General features: G+C 35.8%; 1 protein-coding gene and 1 pseudogene across 8 annotated transcripts in view; one reads left to right on the top strand and one right to left on the bottom strand.

Annotated features, from left to right (window-relative positions):
* Window positions 1–14,288, bottom strand: part of LOC105033802 (uncharacterized) — a 32,452-nt gene extending 18,164 nt beyond the window's left edge. For 5 of the 8 annotated variants that reach the window (XR_012140919.1, XM_073256312.1, XM_073256309.1 and 2 more), the window contains exons 1-4: window positions 14,082–14,288; window positions 13,530–13,689; window positions 13,334–13,419; window positions 8,305–8,583 (exon numbers count right to left, since the gene is read on the bottom strand). Coding sequence is in view for 7 of the 8 variants with exons in the window: in XM_073256312.1 (XP_073112413.1) it covers window positions 8,305–8,583; window positions 13,334–13,419; window positions 13,530–13,665 (501 nt within the window). In the remaining variant the exon portion in view is untranslated. Of the gene's footprint in view, window positions 1–8,304; window positions 8,584–8,954; window positions 9,222–13,333; window positions 13,420–13,529; window positions 13,690–14,041 lie in introns of those variants that run through there. The other 3 variants (XM_073256307.1, XM_029261402.2, XM_073256308.1) reach the window with 3 other exon arrangements.
* LOC140856917 (uncharacterized) lies at window positions 1,012–2,586 on the top strand (annotated as a pseudogene).
* Window positions 14,289–21,005: the final 6,717 nt, after the last annotated feature.

Raw genomic sequence — 21,005 nt, 5'->3', positions numbered from 1 at the left:
CTTTTGGAACAATTGAAATATGGAAAATGCCCTATGAATGTACTATTTGGAAAATAGCTAACGTTACTTGTTTAATTAAATTATGCTGATATTTTAGTGAAATTTTGACATTATTATATTAGGGTTGCATTATTAAAATGTCTATTATTTTGGGAATATCAATTATTGTTTATATGTATGATCTTATGTTTACATATAGTTTGTTAGTCACCAAAGTGGCCAAACTAGAATGCTTAAGAAAATTAACATGCATAAAATGATCATTTATCCATGACTTTAATGAAATGCCTATTAGTGAAAAATCAGTGGATAAATTGACGTTCACTAGTCATTGGAACTTTAGGATTCACCCAAAGGTAAATCAATTATTCTATGAATAGTGAGCATGATAGAGGTAAATTAATATTTTTTGGTCAAATATATTTGTACATCCAAAGATAACATGTATGTTTGATTGAGAATGTTTAATTGCCTAATAAAGATCAATAATGGCATTTAAATTATGATAGTATATCGTAGTATCTACCCAAAGGAGAACTATAATATGCTTTTATTGTTGTTTGTCTGAATCCATAATGAAATTATTTTAATTTTGAACATTTATGTATTACTTTTGCAGCTATTTCTCTTCATTTGCATCATGGAATGCCATACCGCCCCGTACCACCCCGTACCGCCCGTATCGTACCGTACCGGTCTCGTATCGGTACGTCATACTGAAGTGTACCGACATTACCGTACCGTACCGAACCGCGTACCGACATTAAACAGAATTTCATCGGTACGGGGTCCGGTACCAGTACGGCGAACCTTGATTTGCATGCTTCATCTGTTACCGTATTTAATGGTTTGAACTTTTCTGAATGGTGCGAATAAGTCAATTTTCGCTTAGGTATGTTGGATCTTGACTTAGCACTATTGGAAGATAAACCTACTGCTCTTACGAATACGAGTAATGAGGAAGAGAAATCATACCATAAAGCATGAGAACGGTCTAACAGATTAAGCCTCATGTTCATGCGAATGACTATTGCCAACAATATTAAGAGTACCATTACACAAACAGAAAGTGCAAAGAAATATCTGAAGTTTGTGGAAGAATGTTTTCGTTCTACAGAAAAGTCACTTGCTGGTATACTAATGGCAGAACTCACGACCATGAAGTTCAATTGGTCATAGAGTATGCAAGAGCATATTATTGAGATGACTAACATTGCAACCAGGCTAAAGACTTTGGGGATGACGGTGGAAGACTCCTTAGTGCAGTTCATCTTGAACTCACTACCTCCAGAGCAAGGTATGCTGAACCGGTACCGTCGGCCGTTTCGGCCGACCGACGGTACGGTTCGTTATGGTTTCATACCGTACCAAACCGACGATCTGAACCGGAAGAAAAAAGAAAGAAATAGAGAGACAGAAAGAGGAAGAAAAAAAAAAGAGGGAGGGGAAGGAGCCGGCGGGGCCGTCGGATAGCCTCCGACTGGCCGCTGTGGCCGTCGGAGGGCGCAGTCCACGCGCGCGGCGCCGCAGGCGTGAAACAGGGGCATCGCTCCTGTTTCGCAAATTTTTTTAAAAAATATGGTTTTAAGTGAAGTCGGCAAACGATTTGTCGGCTTTACGATTTTTATTTTTTTTAAAAAAAAATTCTTAAGTCGGCAACCTAGTTGCCGACTTCATAAGTTTAAAATTAAAAAAAAAAAAATCGAAACAGACGGCGAAAAAGAAGAAGGGGCGGAGCCCCGGAGGGGCTCGGCCCGCTCGACCGCCCTCAAGCCATCGGCGTCGGCTCGCCGGCCACCGGGAGCCTCGCAACGCAGGCACCATTCATCCGGTAGGTTCTCCGCCCCCCTCCGAGCGCTCTCTCTCTCTTTTTGCTCTCTTGAAAGCCCTATCGAGCGATACGGGGCTCGGAAGCCCTTCGACGGCCGCAGCCGGCCACCGCCGGCCTCCGACGGCTCCCACCTTCCTCCCTTCCCTCCCCTCTCTCTCTCTCTTTCTCACTTTCCGTTCTTTTTTCTTCAGTACCGTCGGTGTACCGATTTTACCGACCAAATCGTGCCGGTTCCCCGCCGGTCTGGTACGAGATGGGGTGTACCGACTGGTTCGGCACGGTATGGCAAACCTTGCTCCAGAGTATGGACCTTTTCAAATTAACTATAACACTATTAAGAACAAATGGAATGTTAGTGAATTGTCCAGTATGCTTACTCAGGAGGAAACAAGACTGAAGAAGCAAGTAAGTCATTCCATTAACCTCGTGAGTCAAGAAGTTGGTAAAGGAATCAAGATGAAAATCAACAAGTTTAAGAAGAAGAAAAAAAATGCTTGCTAAGATTCCTTAGGCTAATAAGAAGGAACAAAAGATAGACAAGTGTCACTTCTATAAGAAAGTAGGACACTATCGAAAGATTGCCAGAAACGTAAGGCTTGGTTCAAAAAGAAAGGTAAATTCAATGCTATTGTATGTTTCGAATCAAACTTAACTGAAATTCCTCATAATACTTGGTGGCTTGATTCTGGTGCTACTACTCACGTATCCAATATGATGCAGGGATTCCTTACGATCCAAACCACAAATCCAACTGAGGACTTTTTGTTCATGGGGAATCGTATGAAGGTTTCAATTGAAGGCATAGGGACTTATCATTTGATCCTGAATATTGGTTATCACCTAGATCTATTATAGACAGTTTATGTACCTTCAGTATCTAGGAACCTAGTTTCTCTTTCAAAACTTGATGTTTTTGGGTTTAATTTTAAGTTTAGACATGGTTGTTTCAGTCTATATAAGAATACTTCTTTTATTGGCTTTGGTATTCTTATTGATGGTTTATATAAATTGAAACTTGAGAATCTCTTTGCAGAATCCCTATTTACTATTCATCATAATAGGAATTAAGCATAATTTGCCAAATGAAAATTCTGCTTACTTGTGGCATAAGCATTTCGATCATATATACAAAGAAAGATTAGAGAGATTAGTAAAGAATGAGATTCTTCCGAATCTAAATTTTACTGATCTTGGTACATGTGTGGATTGCATTAAGGAAAAGCAAACCAGACGTAATAAGCAAGGTGCCACACAAAGTACTCAGCTTCTTGAAATTATACACATTGATGTGTGCGGACTTTTTGATGTTCCATCTTTTAGTGGAGAAAAATATTTTATTACTTTTATCGATAATTTTTCATGTTATAGCTATATCTATTTGCTTAATGAAAAATCTTAAGCAGTGGACGCCCTTGAGGTATATGTAAATGAGGTTGAAAGACAATTAGATAAAAGAGTGAAAATCGTAAGGTCTGATAGAGGTGGTGAATATTATGGGAAACATAATAAATCAGGACAATATCCAAATCCATTTTTAAAATTTCTCAAAAGACATGGCATATGTGCACAATATACTATGCCAGGCACACCTCAACAAAACGGTGTGGCAGAAAGGCGTAATCGGACATTATTAGATATGGTTAGGAGTATGATAAGTAACTCCTCACTAACCAAATCATTGTGGATGTATGCTCTCAAAACCGCTATGTATTTACTAAAGAGGATTCCTAGTAAGACAGTTTCAAAAATCCTTTTTGAGCTATGGACTAGAACGAAACCTAGTTTAAGGCATCTCCATGTTGGGGTTGCCCAACGGAAGCAAAAATTTATAATCCACATGAAAGAAAATTAGATTCTCGAATGATTAGTGGTTACTTTATTAGCTACCCAGAGAAATCTAAAGGATATAGGATTTATTGTCCAAACCATAGTCCAAAAATTGTTGAAATCGATCATGCAAAATTTATTGAAAATTGTGAAGTTAGTGGGAGTGATGAATGGCACAATATGGAACTAAAGAAAGTTAGGGTAGATGTTTTATTACCCGTAAGCATTCCTTCTTCCATAACTATGCCAAATGTTGTGCCAACAATTGAATAACATTCAAACAACAGTGAACAACATTTGGATGAGGAAACACCCCATAAAGAAACTAACTCACAAATATTTGACAAACATAAAGCACAAGGAATACCTTGAAGAATATCTCAAAGAGAAAGAAGATCAGCTATTCTGGATGATTATATGGTTTACTTACAGGAGTCAGATTTTGATATTGGAATTAGTAAAAATCCGGTTTCATTTTCACAAGCCATAGAAAGTGTTGAGTCTGATAAATAGATTGATGCCATGAAAGATGAATTGAAATCCATGGAACATAATAAAGTATGGGATCTCATCGAATTGCTAGAAGGTTCTAAATGAGTTGGGCGTAAATGGGTCTTTAAGATCAAGTGCGACTCGAATGGCAATATTGAACGATATAAAGCTAGACTTGTTGCCAAGAGTTATACTCAGAAAGGAGGCATCGATTATAAAGAGACCTTTTCGTCGGTCTCAAAGAAAGACTCATTAAGAATAATTATGGCATTGGTGGCTCACTATGATTTAAAGTTATACCAAATGGACATGAAAACAGTCTTTTTTTTTTAAAAGAGACCTCGAGAAGAAAGTTTATATAGATCAACCTGAAGGTTTCTCAATAGAAGAAAAAGGTCAAATGGTGTGCAAATTAAAGAAATCAATATATGGACTTAAACAAACTTTTCGGCAATGGTACATCAAGTTCAATGATACCATAACATCTTTTGGATTTAAGGAAAACACCATTGATCGGTGTAAATACCAAAAGATCAGTGGGAGCAAGTTTATATTCTTATTTCTATATGTTGACGATATTTTACTTGCTGCTAATGATTTAGGGATATCGCATGAGACGAAAAATTTTCTCTTGAAGAATTTTGAAATGAAAGATATGGGAAAGGCATCCTATGTGATAGGAATTAAAATATTCCGTGACAGATCACAAGGTATTTTAGGATTGTCTCAAAAAGGATGTATCGAAAGAATTCTAAAGAAATTTAATATGGACAAATGTTCAGTAAGAATTGTTCCAATACAAAAGAGGATAAATTCAATCTCATGCAATGTCCAAAGAATGATATAGAATGTAAAGTAATGGAATCAATTCTTTATGCTTCAGTTGTGGGTGGTCTAATGTATGTGTAAACTTGCACAAGATCAGATATTAGCTTTGCGGTTGGAATGTTAGGCAGGTATCAGAGTAATCATGGAATAGATCATTGGAAAGCTGCAAAGAAAGTTTTGAGATACCTACAAGAAACAAAGAATACATGCTCATGTGTAGGAGATGCAATCATTTAGAAGTGATTGAACACTCTGATTCAGATTTTGCTGGATGCATTGACAGCAGAAAATCCATATTTGGTTATCTGTTTATGTTGGCTAAAGAAATAGTATCGTGAAAAAGAGCCAAACAGTCTGTCATTACTTCATCTATTATAGAAGCAGAGTTTGTGGCATATTTTGAAGCCACAATCTAGGCATTATTGCTGTGGAACTTTATTTCGAGATTTGGGATTATCGACACCATTACCAAGTCGTTGAAAATTTATTGTGATAATGTTGCAGCAGTATTCTTCTCCAAAAATGACAAATACTCAAGAGGTGCCAAACATATGGAATTAGAATATTTTTCCATTAAAGAGGAGGTTTAGAAACAAAGAGTGTTTATTGAACATATTAGAACTGATCTCGTGATAGCAGATCCATTGACAAAAGATTTATAGCCAAAGACATTTAAAGAATATGTACATAGAATGGGTCTTGGTTGTATTTATGAATAATGTATTAATGATGATTTTGGCACTCTGAGCTCAATAATGTGTTTTTGATATACATCAATGAATTTCCTGTTTCTCACAATGGTGTACACATAACTTGTATCTTGAGTTAATTATAATAGAAAAGTCTCTATGAGACATTACTGTGGACCATAATGAAAATAGATATATATATAGATATATACATATACATACACAAATACATACATACATACATACATCCATAGTGTGTTGAGTTGCAAGTGTTGTGGTATATGAAAGGAAGTATACTGTATAAATAGTATATGACCACCATACCTTGCATTTAGCGATTTGCCATACTAAGGTAATCATGATGAACATTAATACAGAGATTTGTTTCTTTATGTGCATCTAATGTTTATGTTATTTGATTACTTAGCCAAGTGGAAGAATGTTAGATTATGTGGCCCGGCTTATGAAATTTGAATTCTCGATTATGTGATCCGGCTTATGAAATTTGAATTCCCGATTATGTGATCCGTTTGTGAAATTTGAATTCAATTTAATCCTTAATAACAAACAAATCTCATCGGTTTCATTCGGTTACTTGATGGACGTACCGCATTAGGAAAAAGATATATATCGATCCTCTCCCTACCCATTAAGATAACAACCATGATAACCATCAAAATTGCTACGACAGAAAGAAGGGAGAGAAAGAGAAACCAATTTATCAAGGGAATCAGTTTCTTCTAACGGGATATCTTCCTTCTCTTCCGCATCAGGTATGCTTTCTAACGTATCCGTGAGAATTTTTTATTCAAGATCTTGGATTCATGATGTTTTTTCGAACATAGAAATTTTATTCAAGATTCTAGATTCATGATGAAGCATGTATGTTGATGCTTAATTTTGCTAACATAGAAACCACAACATTCGCATCTAAAGCAAATCTATTCCCCTTTCAAACCCATGATGGATCAAAGTCTTGCCTATAAAATAATCAAAGCTTGCACAGTAGCATGGTTCATTATCAAAAAGTCCACAAATAGTGATATAAATTACATGAATAAAGTTTTAGGCTGGAATGACAGGTGGACAAAATGCCAATGAGTAAGTACTTCACCCCCTCTTGAAAAAGTAAGATGGCTGGCAATATGGTTCACACTCAAGTCACAAGTAGTGACCATAACAGTTTAGATGGAGAAGAAATACAAAAACCACATGACAAACCATTTTTTGTGGATCATTTCATTACACTAGACAATGGCATCGAAGAAAAAGATAAAAGATTTTGTTTCTTCCTATGCATTGAGATCATAGAATTTTCCAGAAAGGCACAGAAGAGTACAACAGCAATTATAATAGCATTGCTAGCATGATCAGAAATAAGCAAAAAAAGCAAAAGACAAGAGGAACTAACAATACCATAGGGCAATCAAAAAAAATGTAAATGGTTACATTATGAGTGAAGAAAATCAATTTTACAGCATGAGCTGTATGGTTTTAGCACGAAAATCAAAGTAAACTGTGCGCCTGTGTGGTCAAGCAATGAAATTTGAAATTGACGTTTTCCATTAAACTTGATTATAGAGGGTGACTGTGACATATAATCTCATTACTATACTAAATATCTACTACAAGCACTGCAGGTTGCTAGACAGTTTTGGGCTAAACACATAAGAACTAGATATTAATATATTTATTTCTGATAGTTCCATAGAAAAAAGGAGTTTGGGAAACTCTCTTGCAATGCTGCAACTAGGGAAAGAAACAAGGGACAATTCTTGAATCATCGAAGCAATCACCCTGTAGTTTCCTGATGGTTTGCTGATTAAGTGAACTGATAACAAGTCTTTTAAAATTTCCCATCATCGTAGAATACATTCTTATGCGCACAAGATGCAACTGAGTCCTTGAAACTTGGTGGATGAACTTGCCAATAAGTTCTCAGTACTGAAAATCAAACATTTTTTGGACCTGTTACACACTTAGGAAATGGTAGCTTATATGTTACACACTTGCACAGTAGCTCTAATGTAATTGTATTGCAACGACTGACATGTACGACTTTGTTAACTAAATAAAACGTTCCCCTCTTCCACTAACTAAAGGAAAATGTTGCCAGATCAAAAGATGCAGAAGGAGATACCTACAGGCTATAACAATTTGCCTTAAATATGCAGTCCTCCACAACAAACCCATCTCTACCAGCACTGGGGCAAAATTACATGATCACCACAAACAAGTTATTGCGAGTATTTCTAACTATGGCAATGTACGTGTCTATCTTGAACTACATCAATGGCAAGCCCAAGGTCCATCATGTTCACTAATATCATCAAATTTCTAGGAGCATCGAACCATGCACTGTTAATTTCAAAACCCCCAAAAGTCCATCTCCATAAAAACAATATGGATGATACTAATGCTGTTGGCTACCCTTCATATGGTTTAAAAAAAAAATTAAAAAAAAAAAAGACAAAAAGCAATTGAATTTTTCCCGGCAACTTGATATAGAAGAAGAACTGAAAAAAAAAAATGTTGCACTTCACAATCAAACAAAAAACATGTTATAAAGAATATGTACCAAATCTGCATAGCTTGCGATGATTACTGCTTAAAAGATGAACGAGGATAAGAACATACAATTGCAAGGTATGGTTGTCTAGTGGTTTTGCTGATCTTTTTTAATTGGAGTAGTTCCTCCTCAAAATTGAAGCCAGCAACAGATGCATGGCAAAAGCGAGTGACACCAACAGTCGATGCAAGAATCTTATGTGATAAGGAGAAAGCATCATTAACAAATATGGTGGCGCCTGAAGATAATTTCTCAGAAAACTTGGAACAATTGGCAACTTCTTCTCTGAACTTCGTCAGGTTGTCAAGAAGAAGAATATCTACATTCTCCCACTTATTCATCTTGGACTGCATCAAACCAGAAACATCATTCGCCGGCACAACTTTTACTTGGAGAAGTGATGACAAAGGTCTGTTGATCGTTAATGTTAAAGTAAAATCAAGTCGATAAACCAAATTTAATTTTTCAGATTATAGGCCAAGATAATTTAAATAAATATCTATCTAAGATTTTCTAGTATTCAGTCAATCTGCAACCTAACAGTAATGATGCCTAATAAAGCTGATAAAAAATAGAAATTCTCAAAGACACTATGAAATAGCAAAAGAAAAACTGATTGCAAGATCACAAACAGTAAAGAGGCATTGGCATCATTGCGAGCTCTAAATAATCTACAAGAAAGATAAATCACATGTTTGACAACAGGAATGCTACTGACCTGCAAGGGACTCTACGGAGAGAAGCATGGGATCGCCTGGTCGACCCCAGTTACTGACTAGAAGTACTTTTGCCCCAGCATTAAATAAATATTTGATGGTAAAAAGAGATTTATCTAATGAGAAATTATTAGAGTCCAGTGCTTCCAGCAAAAGAGTGGAGTCAAAACGTACTATGACAACCTCTCCATAGATCTTTTCAATTGGAAAGTTCCTAAGAGTTTGGACGTGCGGAAAAAATTTGATTCATCAGAATCACCATCCTTATCCTGAAGGCAAAAAATGAAAGAAATGCATAAGTCAATGTTACAGCAGGCAATATAAGTGAGGATTACAGTTATAACAGACAAAGGGAGGTCTATAGTCTGCATACAGATACATTTGGTTTGACATATTAACTAATTTTGGTTTAAAAGACATTATACCATAATTAGTAATATGAGGTACCAGCACATATCTAGCTGAACTAAGCGAGTACTGGTTAAGAGTCTACATACAGAAAGATAAATCGGTTGACAGAGACACAAATTCTGGACAAATAGCCATAGTCAAGAGACAGGTAATGTAATGATGCTGTTCTGCAATGATGTAGGAGATAAACTAACCAAACACAGTTTATTTCATCTCCTCTCTAATAGATCTTGACTATCGGACCAACCCTATTCTATGCCATCCTCTGTCCATCATCCATGCATCCTAAATTTCTCCTTTCCTTATCACTACTTTTTCCTAATCCTTTTAAACAAGTCTACCTATTCTCCATCAAGCTAATTCAGGAACTTAAAAAAATAAAATAAAAAAAAAAAGAGGAGCGACAAAAGATTTCATCAATGGTAAAATAAGTGGAGGCATTCCATTTCTGTCCAATAGGGAGGCTCCAGCCTCGTCCACTTTGAGCAGTGTGGCAATAAACTGGAACAAAATGTGACATTTAAAGTTATCCGATGGACTGATTCTTCTGCAAATATGAACTATCAAAACCAACAGCAACCATCAATGCATTCAAATCCAAATTATCACCTTTCATCAGGCTCCACACAATTGATATATTCTGACATTAATTTAGGCATCCCTAAAAGGGAAGTCTGCTTCAAAGATTGGCAAGATGCCAAAGCATTTGGGCATCCAAAAGAGCAATGACACTTCAACCTATGTATCCGTGTTGGTGTACGCCTGCATATGTGTATGTGTGTGTGTGTGTGCGCGCGCGCATGCAAAAAAAATATAAGGGAATTTATTGACTATGCGGAGTAATTGATAGTATTCTTTTTCAAAAAAAGGAAAAAAATGCGAGTCCATTTTTCATCACATTATAACAGAAACAAGGGCATCAAATTCCAGTAGAAGCATATAGCAATGTGATGTGACTATTACAACTGTGAAATCAAATTAAGAATTGAAGTTCCATTACTTGCTCTAGAGGTCTTTTGATAGGGCATCAACAAAATTATGCCAAGTACTGATAACTCTTGCTGATATGAGCAAGGCATCCATTTCTTGGGATACCCATATGTGTCATGCCATGTCCAAGCTTCCAGAAGTGTTGACACTCCAGATTTCAAAAGCTGAAGTGTCTTAGTAATATGAAGCCTCTACCATCACTATACAGTATATACTTTGATCCATTCCATCTGAAGCGCTTTTCAAGGAAAATAGATGGGTTGGTTCCTTTCAGGGTGTAAGGAACAACCTCACCAATTTATGAGAATCCTGAGATTCCAGCATGCAAGACTGGATGCAATACTGAACAAAAGGAGGACATTTTTTAACACAAGGTTTTCTATGTCCCTTGCTGGTTTCTTTCTGCCCAAATATGCCCAAAAAAAAAACAACCAAAAAAAGGTCCTGCTCAGAGAAAACAGGTGGTTCATATTTCTGATAGCACAGGATATCAATTACTTCTTGCTATAGCATGCAATTCTAGATTGATGAAGACCCAGCTTAAGCCTATATATATACCATGGATTCCTCCTCCTTTATATTATATTTTTCAATACATTTTAATTGATCAGAAATTTAGAAGTACTAGTCTTTTATTTATTTATTTATATCTTTGGGACTACTGCTATGTTTGCACATTAGATTACAAGTAGTGAATGATTGATAGTGTTAGGAAAGTCCAAAACACTTTGAAAGAGTATTTCATATAAACAAAGAATGCTGCTAAGTGAATTGGGTCCTATTCTTTCAACTAGAAAATGAAAGTTAGACCTAAGCCTGAAATAATTATTCAATTATGCTTTAAGAAATGAAGAAATAATTCCATTATGACAGTCCAAACACAAATGAAGGATCCAAGTGCTAGTGCTGATGGGCATGCTGGGCATACTGACATGTGGCATGCAGAAGAGGAAAAAGAAAGAAAATGAAAATTTGGCTTGGTAGGAAGTGGTATCAACCTATGCTTAACTGGTGTGGATCTATATGAGTTAGCATTAGGCAGCACCCTGTGATACACAGGGTATCAAATGCCTAACTGGCATGGATCTATATGAGTTAGCATGAGGCAGTACCCTGTGATACAGAGGGTACCACAGTAGATGTGCATTCCAAGTGCCTTACACCATGTTGGCGTGGCATGGCATGGTTGGCACTGATGGGTACAGTTAGCACCTGTATCCTTGAGCCAAACAATAAATAACTACAGCATTCATGATTGGTTTTGGTCATTTTTATCCTTGGCCAAACTTAATTAGTTTAAGTCAAAATTGGCAGAACCTGAAATCAGGAACTAAAGTCTCCTTCAGCCTACTCAAAATAGAGCCATCTTGCACAAAATCAATTGAATTGAAATTTCTAGAACTAAAATTCATGATGACAATACACTTTATCAACATATCAATCGTTATATTCTTAACAGGAACTTGGGGGATAATCATGAATAGCTTGATTAATACCTTCAGATGCAAGAAAGTGCAAGAGCATTGGTGAACAAATAACATAAATGTATTTTCATGTACAAACAAGTTGTATGAGTAAAACTTAAGTAAGGTTCCACCGAACATGGTGAAATAGATGTTTCACTGTGTTTGACCACACACATGATGGACAAAGGTAGACGTGACACAAGTAGCTTACTTTCTATATTGAAGAAGGTGCGGGAAATGCTATAGCACCAAATTTAAATATGATGTGTTCTTTGATGGATCCTAGTTCGATCCAATAACAAGGTTTCTTCTTCTTCAAAAAAAGGAAGGAAGATCTTTTCTGAAGTCCACAAAATTCTAACTACTTCATGGATCCAAGATTTGCAAACCTCGTATCGCGCATACCATATCGTATCAGTACCTAAACTAACCCCTAATACTGGGATACGAACACTGCACTGGTATGATGCCTGCATAGAGTCCAGTACCAAGATTCCGAACCTTGCATGGATCTTTCAAAACATGACTATTTGCACAGCTCAAACCAAGAGTGAATAATCAGAATATGATAAAGTTTTCTTAATTTTGTTTTATTTCTTTCTGAGAAAGAAAAATAAACCCATTTTTGGTGCTTAGCTAGTGAATTTAAGAGATGGTAATTTTTTTTCCAGAAGTCCAAACTGAGATCCACGTGTTCAAAAATACAACCAGTCACCACAACAAAGCAAACTGAATAGTCAAGATTATGAAAAAAAACACTACAAGGCTCTTTTTATTATCTTTCGGATACCAATAATATTCTTAAATAGGGCACATTCATTTCCTTATAGCTCCATGCCAGTACTTAGGAAGGAATAATATAATATCTCACCAATAACATGATACTTCAAACATATAGAAAGAAGGTGGGGGGGGTAGTGAATACAGGCTTATTCAAAGAACAAAACATGTATTATGCTCGCCTTGGAACTCCCTTTTAGTTGGTTAAAACATGTAGAGGTAACTTTTTGAATCACTTCCATCACTTTTCTCTACCAAGAATTCTTAACAGTTTTATTTAGGTCGAGATTGAAATAAGTAATAAGAGAAAAAGAAGCTCATCATGCATGGTTGGGTTATATAGTTTATGTTGTTAGGTTTGTTTGGATAAATCAAACATGTAATTCAAACGTTCATAGCACGCCATTCTATGATTTGAAATGGATAAAACTGCAATATTAGTTTTCCTAAGCATGTCTCTGCATATTTTTTAAGAATCACTCTAGACAATGCTATGAATCTCTCCATAAGCTGTGTACCAGTAGCTGGCATTTACGCTGTATGATCACTTTGGAACTAACTGACGCTTGCATGATAAATTTGATTCAAGCCCTAATGGTGAGCATTCTTGAAATATCGCAAATTGTTCTCATACAATGAATAAAATTCCATGACCTTCAAGTGATAATGCAACCAATTATAAGATAATTTGATGACCAAAACATAGGAGGCTGTCATAAATGATTTAGAATTACCACTTCTTGAACACGGCATGTCTTTGTGGAGTCTAGCACTTGCCAGCACGTAACTCTGAATTCTGAACGACGAGATCTTAAATTACCTGGAGCAAAGAAAATAATGAATTGGTAGACCACAATTTCGAAAGACAAAGGAAGATAAAAAGAAGAAGACTGCTACAAAAATTATTATTTATTACTTTTGACGACTTACCTAAACGAGATTGAAGCTGTTTAGAGCTCCAAGATCCAGTAGCGGTGTTGTAAGACATACATGAGTAATGTGGATGCAATGTTGATGACCCAAAACGGCAATGGAGTTGATAAAGGAAGTTTGAAGTGTGAAGCATTGTCTGAGGCCGACTAATCGCTTCCTAATCGACAAAATATACTGATTAACAAACAAACCTAACAAAAGTATGGTAGCTAATAAATGTTCTTCAAACTAAAATTTAAAACGATATACATTCAGTCAATCCCTTAACTAACAATACAATGAAAAAAAAATGAGAGAAGGAACACAACATAAACGATGTAGACTGTTCCTAGTCTTCCAAATTATATAAAAGGCCCCTCGATTGATTTGTTTTGTTAAAATATGCCATTTTCTTTAAAAACAATATCATGGGATGGCTTTTCTCCCAGACACCAAGCACGATTGCAAGGTTCTTGGTATGCGAGGGCAAGAAAGGAGGAAAGATTAAGAGGTAAAGGTGGAGGTGGCACCTTGGGTACAATCGGTTAAAGAGAGACGGCGAGGCCTTACCTTTGAGACCGTTCGAACTCCTTCAGCCTCCGTCTCCTCCTTCGCGGGAGAGAATCGGATGAGGCTGTCGGATTGGATACAAGTGATCGAGAACCAAGGGATTGGGTTCGCGTCTAAATTAGGGCGCGGGAAGAGAAGTGGCCAAGTGGGAACGGTTCGCCAGGACCCAACACGCAAGCCGCAGATTGCAGTCCGGTTCAGGGGATATCCCGCCAAAGCTTATCGCCTCTGTCAAAACGCAACTTTATGGCACCGTTTGGCGATCCGAATGAGATCATCACGGTAATCTAAAATAATCAGTAATAAATCATCAAAATATCTCCAATGAATAATTTTTTCTCAACATCAAATAAAATAGTATTAGAAAGAGAAACAACAAATATTCTCCTCATCTCTCTTGCATCTAGTACCGAAAAAGTGAAGTAATTATTGCCTTATAGCATTATCTTTCCCAATAAAATTTCTAATATTATTTTTAGGAAAATAAATTTCATTTCTTCACCTTTCAATAATAATAGCCTGATAAAAAAAAATTTATTGTACTCCTCCTTGAGCCAAGAAAACCTAAATTTCTGTCTCCACATAGTTTTTGACTAACAAACAATTGAATTATGTTAGACCAATTTACTATAAAGAAAGGACAAATCCCCATTCAATAATCCTCCCTCGTCACACTCTTTATGTTTGTAATTCTGATATTAGTTTTTCGACCTCCACCAATTTACGAATAATATCCCACGCTACTTTTCTGTTTCAAGATTGTAATCTCCTTTTAAGGAGTTCTAATCTCCTAAATATACGGTACATAGCATCCCCTCTAATATAAATAGTCCACATACTATGAATAATGTCCTAAAAAAAAAAAATATGACTAAAACTTCTCAAATCTAAAAGAAAGTTTATGAGAAATTTCAAAAGTGGTCTCAATCATAATAGGATAATGATTAGAAGTAATTCGAAGAAGATGACATACCTGATAATCTGGATAACTTTGAACCCATTCTCCGATAGCAAAAGCTCTATTAATTCTCTCTTACACCCTCGTCTAACTAGTCCGATTATTATACCATGTAGAATGTATGCCTAAATATCCTAAATTAAATCAACCAGATCATGTGAAGCTATAAAAGATAAAAACGCAAATACTAATTTTCTCAATAAAAGACTTGCCACCCATCTTTTCAGGTAGCCCATCAACGTAGTTAAAATCATCTGCAATAAAGTTGGTAAATCTAGATTGAGAATAGTAAGGCTCAGTCCATAGCAGTTGACAATGCTAATATTTTAAATCTATATAAATGGCTCACAAAATCCAAGGATGTTTTCCTGACTCTATTATAATAAATATTACTTGCTGTGAGCTCTTATCGAAAGCTTCAATTTTCTCATTTTCTTGTTGCCAAATTACAATAATACCATCTTCAAGTCTTGAGACTTCATTGTATGTAAGCACCAACTTGGCAAAGATGAAGACGTGCCCTATCTAAACTTCCACCACTTAATCTTGTTTCAAAAAAGACATAGATATGAGAATTATTTACTTGTAGTAGTCTTTAAATATTTCTAAAAATGTAGGTTTACAGGCCTTCTACAATTGAATCTTCATTGTAAATTAGAAGAAGATTGATCGATGCCCCCTCTGAACTTCACCTAATGGTTCTAATGGATGAATGCAATCCATATCATCATCTCTCTCCTCTGTGAAGAATTTAAACCCATAGCCTGCTTTATGGAAACGATTGCCTGGTCGTACTCATCTTTTTTTGATTTCTAATCCAACTTCATCTACCTTGTGTTCCTCATTGAAAACAATTGTAGCAAATGATTCCACTAGTAATTTAGCATTATTGTGACCTACAAATGATGACGCTTCACGGACCATCTACCATATGTTAAAGGAAATACAAAGAGCTTATTTGATGGTGGCCTAGGAAGAGAAAGATCAACCGTCACAGCTTTTGGGTCCGCCAAATAATTGGAGCCATTCGTATGTGCGATTGCTGGCAATTTCATGGCATAGTTTGATCTCCAACATTGTTTTCTCCCTTACCAGTAGTCTTACCTTGGACACGAATAGGTGATCGAGCCCTTTTTTCTTGATTTGATGCCTTTCCTAGAGTAAAAGAAGTGGGCATGGTAGAATCCTGATGCCCATAGTCCATAATTACCAAAGTTCCAAATTTGTTCAGTGGGCCAAGTCTACCATGCATAAGAGATTGGTGCCAAGCCAATTAAGTGGAATTTTCCTAGCCCATTTATGAAGGTTCATGCTTATGTGAGTTAGGTTGTTGAATTAACCCAGGTGAGTTAACTTGCTATGAAGCGCCGACCCAGTCAACCTTACATGACTCGATCATCTTCCTCATCATCCATATGTGAGTTAGGTTCATGCTTCTGTGAGTTAGGTTGATGAGTTAACTCGAGTGAGTTAACTCGCTATGAAGCGCTGACCAAGTCAACCTTACATGACTCGGTCATCTTCCTCATCATCCCCACTGCTCCAAAGCTAGGGTTTCCCAAGGACTTCTCGAACTCTACTTTTAACCATGGGCCAAACAATATACTGGGCACATTAGCTCCATTACCATCGCTGGTGATGGGAGGAAGTGTGGAACGATCACCCGCATCCTCATCAGTAATGATAAAGTTGCTAGGTTTGACTTGTTTTCCATCGGGAGAAGAGAAGATACCCATCTCACGACAATCTCCTTTCAGATGCCCCAATCGACAGAATTGGTAATAAACTATTGGGATACTCTCATACGCAAATGGTTGCCAAAAGGATGCTTAGTCCCTTGAATTATCCATCTCGATTGTAAGCGTTTCTTGAGATTAATTTTAACACAAACCCTAGTATAACTGAGTCGTCGGACTTGCACCATGAAATCATCAATGAACACAGCTGGCCAGCTATTGAAACAGGCTTAAACAAAGTTGCCTTGTTCCGGTACTCCCATGGGAGATGTGGTAAATGGATCCAAATCAATGTGAGGTAATCACATCTTCTGTGGGAAAAGAGTCCGACAACCATGGCTCAACGGCAAGGACCTGACACCCGGCTACCCAAGGACTTTTTGCAAGCACAAAATCTCTGTTTCTTGAGACGACAACCGGAATGATAATATCCTTCATCGAGAAATTAAGATTCAAAATCCTCCGCAATCTGGCATCTTGTTTTGATATTTTGTGGCAATCATATCCACCAGAATTTGGGACCCTAAGCTTCGGGCATTTCCCATTGCCTACGAGCCACCAACTCTTCCTCCAGCAAATTAAGATGTCAGAAAAATATTTTGAAGTTCGATGATCTCTTCATCACTTATTTTACTCATATGCTAGGAAGGCTTTTGCCCATGAACTGCCCCCTTTCGTATTTGAGAATCGGAGCCTTGAGTCGGTGTAGCAACCATGAACCCGAGGATCATCATTGTATCGTCATCGCTGTAGTAATTAAGGATGAGAAATCCTAGGGGTTGCATGAACTCCAAAGCATGCATAAAAAATGCAACTTGCGACTCTTTGATTATACTTGGGGTTTCTTTTAGAAATGAGAATTTACATTGTTGGTAACATATTGGCTAAAGTTATGTGGGGCGAGATTACAGGTCTTTTAACAAAAGAGAAATTCTTTGTACACCACCTGCGGTGTAGAAAATCTGACGTGGAGCTTATCGTCTCATCTGATTGGCCATGTAGCCATCACTTTTTAATACATATTTAATATTCACAGTTTTTTTTTGTTTGAAATTTTAAATGATAAAAATATTTCTTTCTTTTTAAAAAATTATGACATCCTATGTTAATATTATGATATCCTACATTCAAATTATGACTTCATGCAGAGGATATTATAATTTTTTCACAAGATATCATAAAGAAGGAAGATATTTTCTGACGAAAATATCTCTATCAAACTTATGACATCCTGTGAAAAATTATGACATCATACGTAGGAAGTCATAATTTCAACGAAGGATATCATAATATCGACATAGGATATCATAATTTTTTCAGAAGGAAAGGAGTATTTTCATCATTCAAAATTTCAAATGAAAAAATAGAACTATGAAATTAAATGCACATTGAAAAGTAGTGGCTATGTGGTCTAATGGATGAGGTGATGTGCTCTACATCGGATTTTCTACACCGCAAGCGGTGTACAAAGAATTTCATCTAACAAAAATTTGAGTTGGATCAGATTTTATCTTGAACTCAAACATAAACCATCTTGCAGACGATTAAGCATTTTCAGACTCAAGCCTCACTAAAGTCAAGCATCTAATGGCTAGGTCTGCCTAACCCAAACTACAAGCTTGCATGGCCTAAACTCATTTTTTCCCTGCACCCAATTAGTTAAGATCTTTTAATTCTACGATGATTGAAGAGTTAAATTTTACCAGCATCCCCATGAATCAAATTTTAACAGCATCTTCAAAATCAAATTTTACTAATCCCATATTTACAATTAAAGAATTAAAGAGCTGCATATACATTTTTGGCGAGAAGAGCAGCAGTTGGATGATGAAAAATGTGACAAAAGTTAAGAGAGTGATTAAAAGACAAAAATAAAGTAAAGTTTAGGTAGATGCACTCTAGTATGGTGCATTTTTCTTTTGGTATGTATCTTTTAGTTAATAGCAAAATAATAATTTTTTTGATGAAAATTTATAATTTATTATAATAATAATTTATTATATATATATTTTTAATCAAAAATACATGCAAAATTTTTCATCAAAAAAATAACAAAACAACGATTTATTACGTGAAATTTAATGGAGATGTAATTGTGAATCTTTTAGAAATCATATAAACAAAATTTCAGTTATTTAAATAAAATTACTTTTTCTACAATTAAATTTTTTTTTCTATGCTACAGTTTGATGTATTGTAATTTCATAAATTTTTATTTTTTTTGATATAAGTGAGCGATCGCACAACTTTGGTGTGAGCACAACCTATAAATTAAAGTACAAAAGATCCCATGCATGGGCCAACGGGCACGCCTCATTCTATCTCCAGGTCCAGTCGTTAAGTGCTCTACAATATAAGATACAACTCAATTTGCACCTCTGAAAAATATGTCAATATGCACCATGACTGAAAAATGAAAGCAATTCGAATGTCATAGAGAAGCGGATAAACCTTCAGCTGTTTTGTGTTATCTTGGATCCATCCGATAGCAGTAGCAAAATCTTCCTCTATGAAAATCTTTTTTGCCCACAGCTCCTTGATAAAAATAATGCTTGTCCAGGTGCATGAAGCTTGTCTCCCGAGATAGAAGGCTCAAAGAGATAAGAACCCTGACCATCAATAATGTGGCATTTGGATCCTGGATAACAAAATCCGCACCGTCCCTACCATCTCTGACATTACCACCAAAATTCACCTTAACAAATTCCAAAAATGAAGGCTTTCGGATATGAAGATAACCCTCCAGACCATTGCAAGGGTAGCATGTAAGTTCCATGGATCTAGAGCATAAGGGACAGGCCGACAGTGTTGAATTGGCTATATTCCGCAGTCAAGCAAATGGCTCTCTCCAGCACTCAATAAGCAGCACCACATCACCTTCGAAGATCAAGTTGTTTTGAAAAATCAAATCTGGTAGGTGATGTAAGCATCCTCCCCTCTAGGTATATATCCTCCTCTTAGTCACACTCTAACGGATCGCATCCAGTAAGGACTCCCACTAGGAGTTACTGCTCATCTTTCAAGACTGGCCACCCTCCCTCTTTCAGATCAATCTCACCTTGGATACTGCAAAATGGCATGTTCCATCAACTTGTCCTTTAGCTGCAGATTGGGCAAGAAGCCAGAAGCTCCATGCCCTTGTCTTTGAGAAGTGTGCACGTCGAAAGCTGGTCCTAAGCAACCTTCTTGAGAAAGACCTCAACCAGGGTGGATGGTCACTCTCCAGATCTAGACAATCTCATCTTTCTATTTGTTGCCAGCCTACACATCTCGGACAGATGCATCATGGGAACCTTAGGGCAACTAAAGTGGCCCCATACTCTCACATCCTGGCTACAGTGCATAAATTTTTATTCGGTACCTAAGCATTTCACCAGGCTTCTCTCTCTTCATCTCATCTACATATTTGAATATGGATAAAATCCGACATTTGGTATGGAGTGATTCATCCAAGATCAAAGATGATGTGGATGAAAGTAATGAATCATCATATTTAATTGTATTATGGTGATCCTATATATATGGCAGTGATTTTAAATCATCCTCACATTCTCAAATCATCCTCTAACTCAGTGATAGTATATCTATTTTTGAGATTGAGAATTTAAGATCACCCTCAGGCAGTGATCTTATACTGAAATATAAGAACAAAAATATCCTTCAGTCTTGTAAAAAATTTGATATACTAATATATTATTAATATATTATATCAATATTGTATATATGATATGATATTATTTTGATATTAATATTATATTTATGATATATATTAATTATAATATATTATTAATCATATTATTGTCATATTATGATTCAATGATAATTTTAAATTAAAATAAAAATATCTTATTATATTTTATATTTATATAATAAAAATATTTATATATTACTTCTATTTATCTTATTTTTTAATCAAAAAATATTCATATTAATAAATAATATATTATAAGTATAAATAAAAATATTAATTCTATAATAACAATTAACATATTTTTATAAAAAATAAGATAAATAAATAAATTTTTATAGAATCTACTAATTATTAATATATTAATAATATAGTAATATTTTTACTTATAATGTATTATATATAATTAATAAATATAACTTTATAGAATATATCATAGATAGTTTTGATATTATATAATCAGTAATCTTAGATTTCATAGAATAACAAACAAGGTACTCATAAAAATTTGAAAATTTTTAATCATTGGACCATGACCTACC

The sequence above is a fragment of the Elaeis guineensis genome, chromosome 4, assembly GCF_000442705.2.
Source record: "Elaeis guineensis isolate ETL-2024a chromosome 4, EG11, whole genome shotgun sequence".
Classification (NCBI taxonomy): domain Eukaryota; kingdom Viridiplantae; phylum Streptophyta; class Magnoliopsida; order Arecales; family Arecaceae; genus Elaeis; species Elaeis guineensis.
This window is presented reverse-complemented; position numbering and strand designations above follow the sequence as displayed.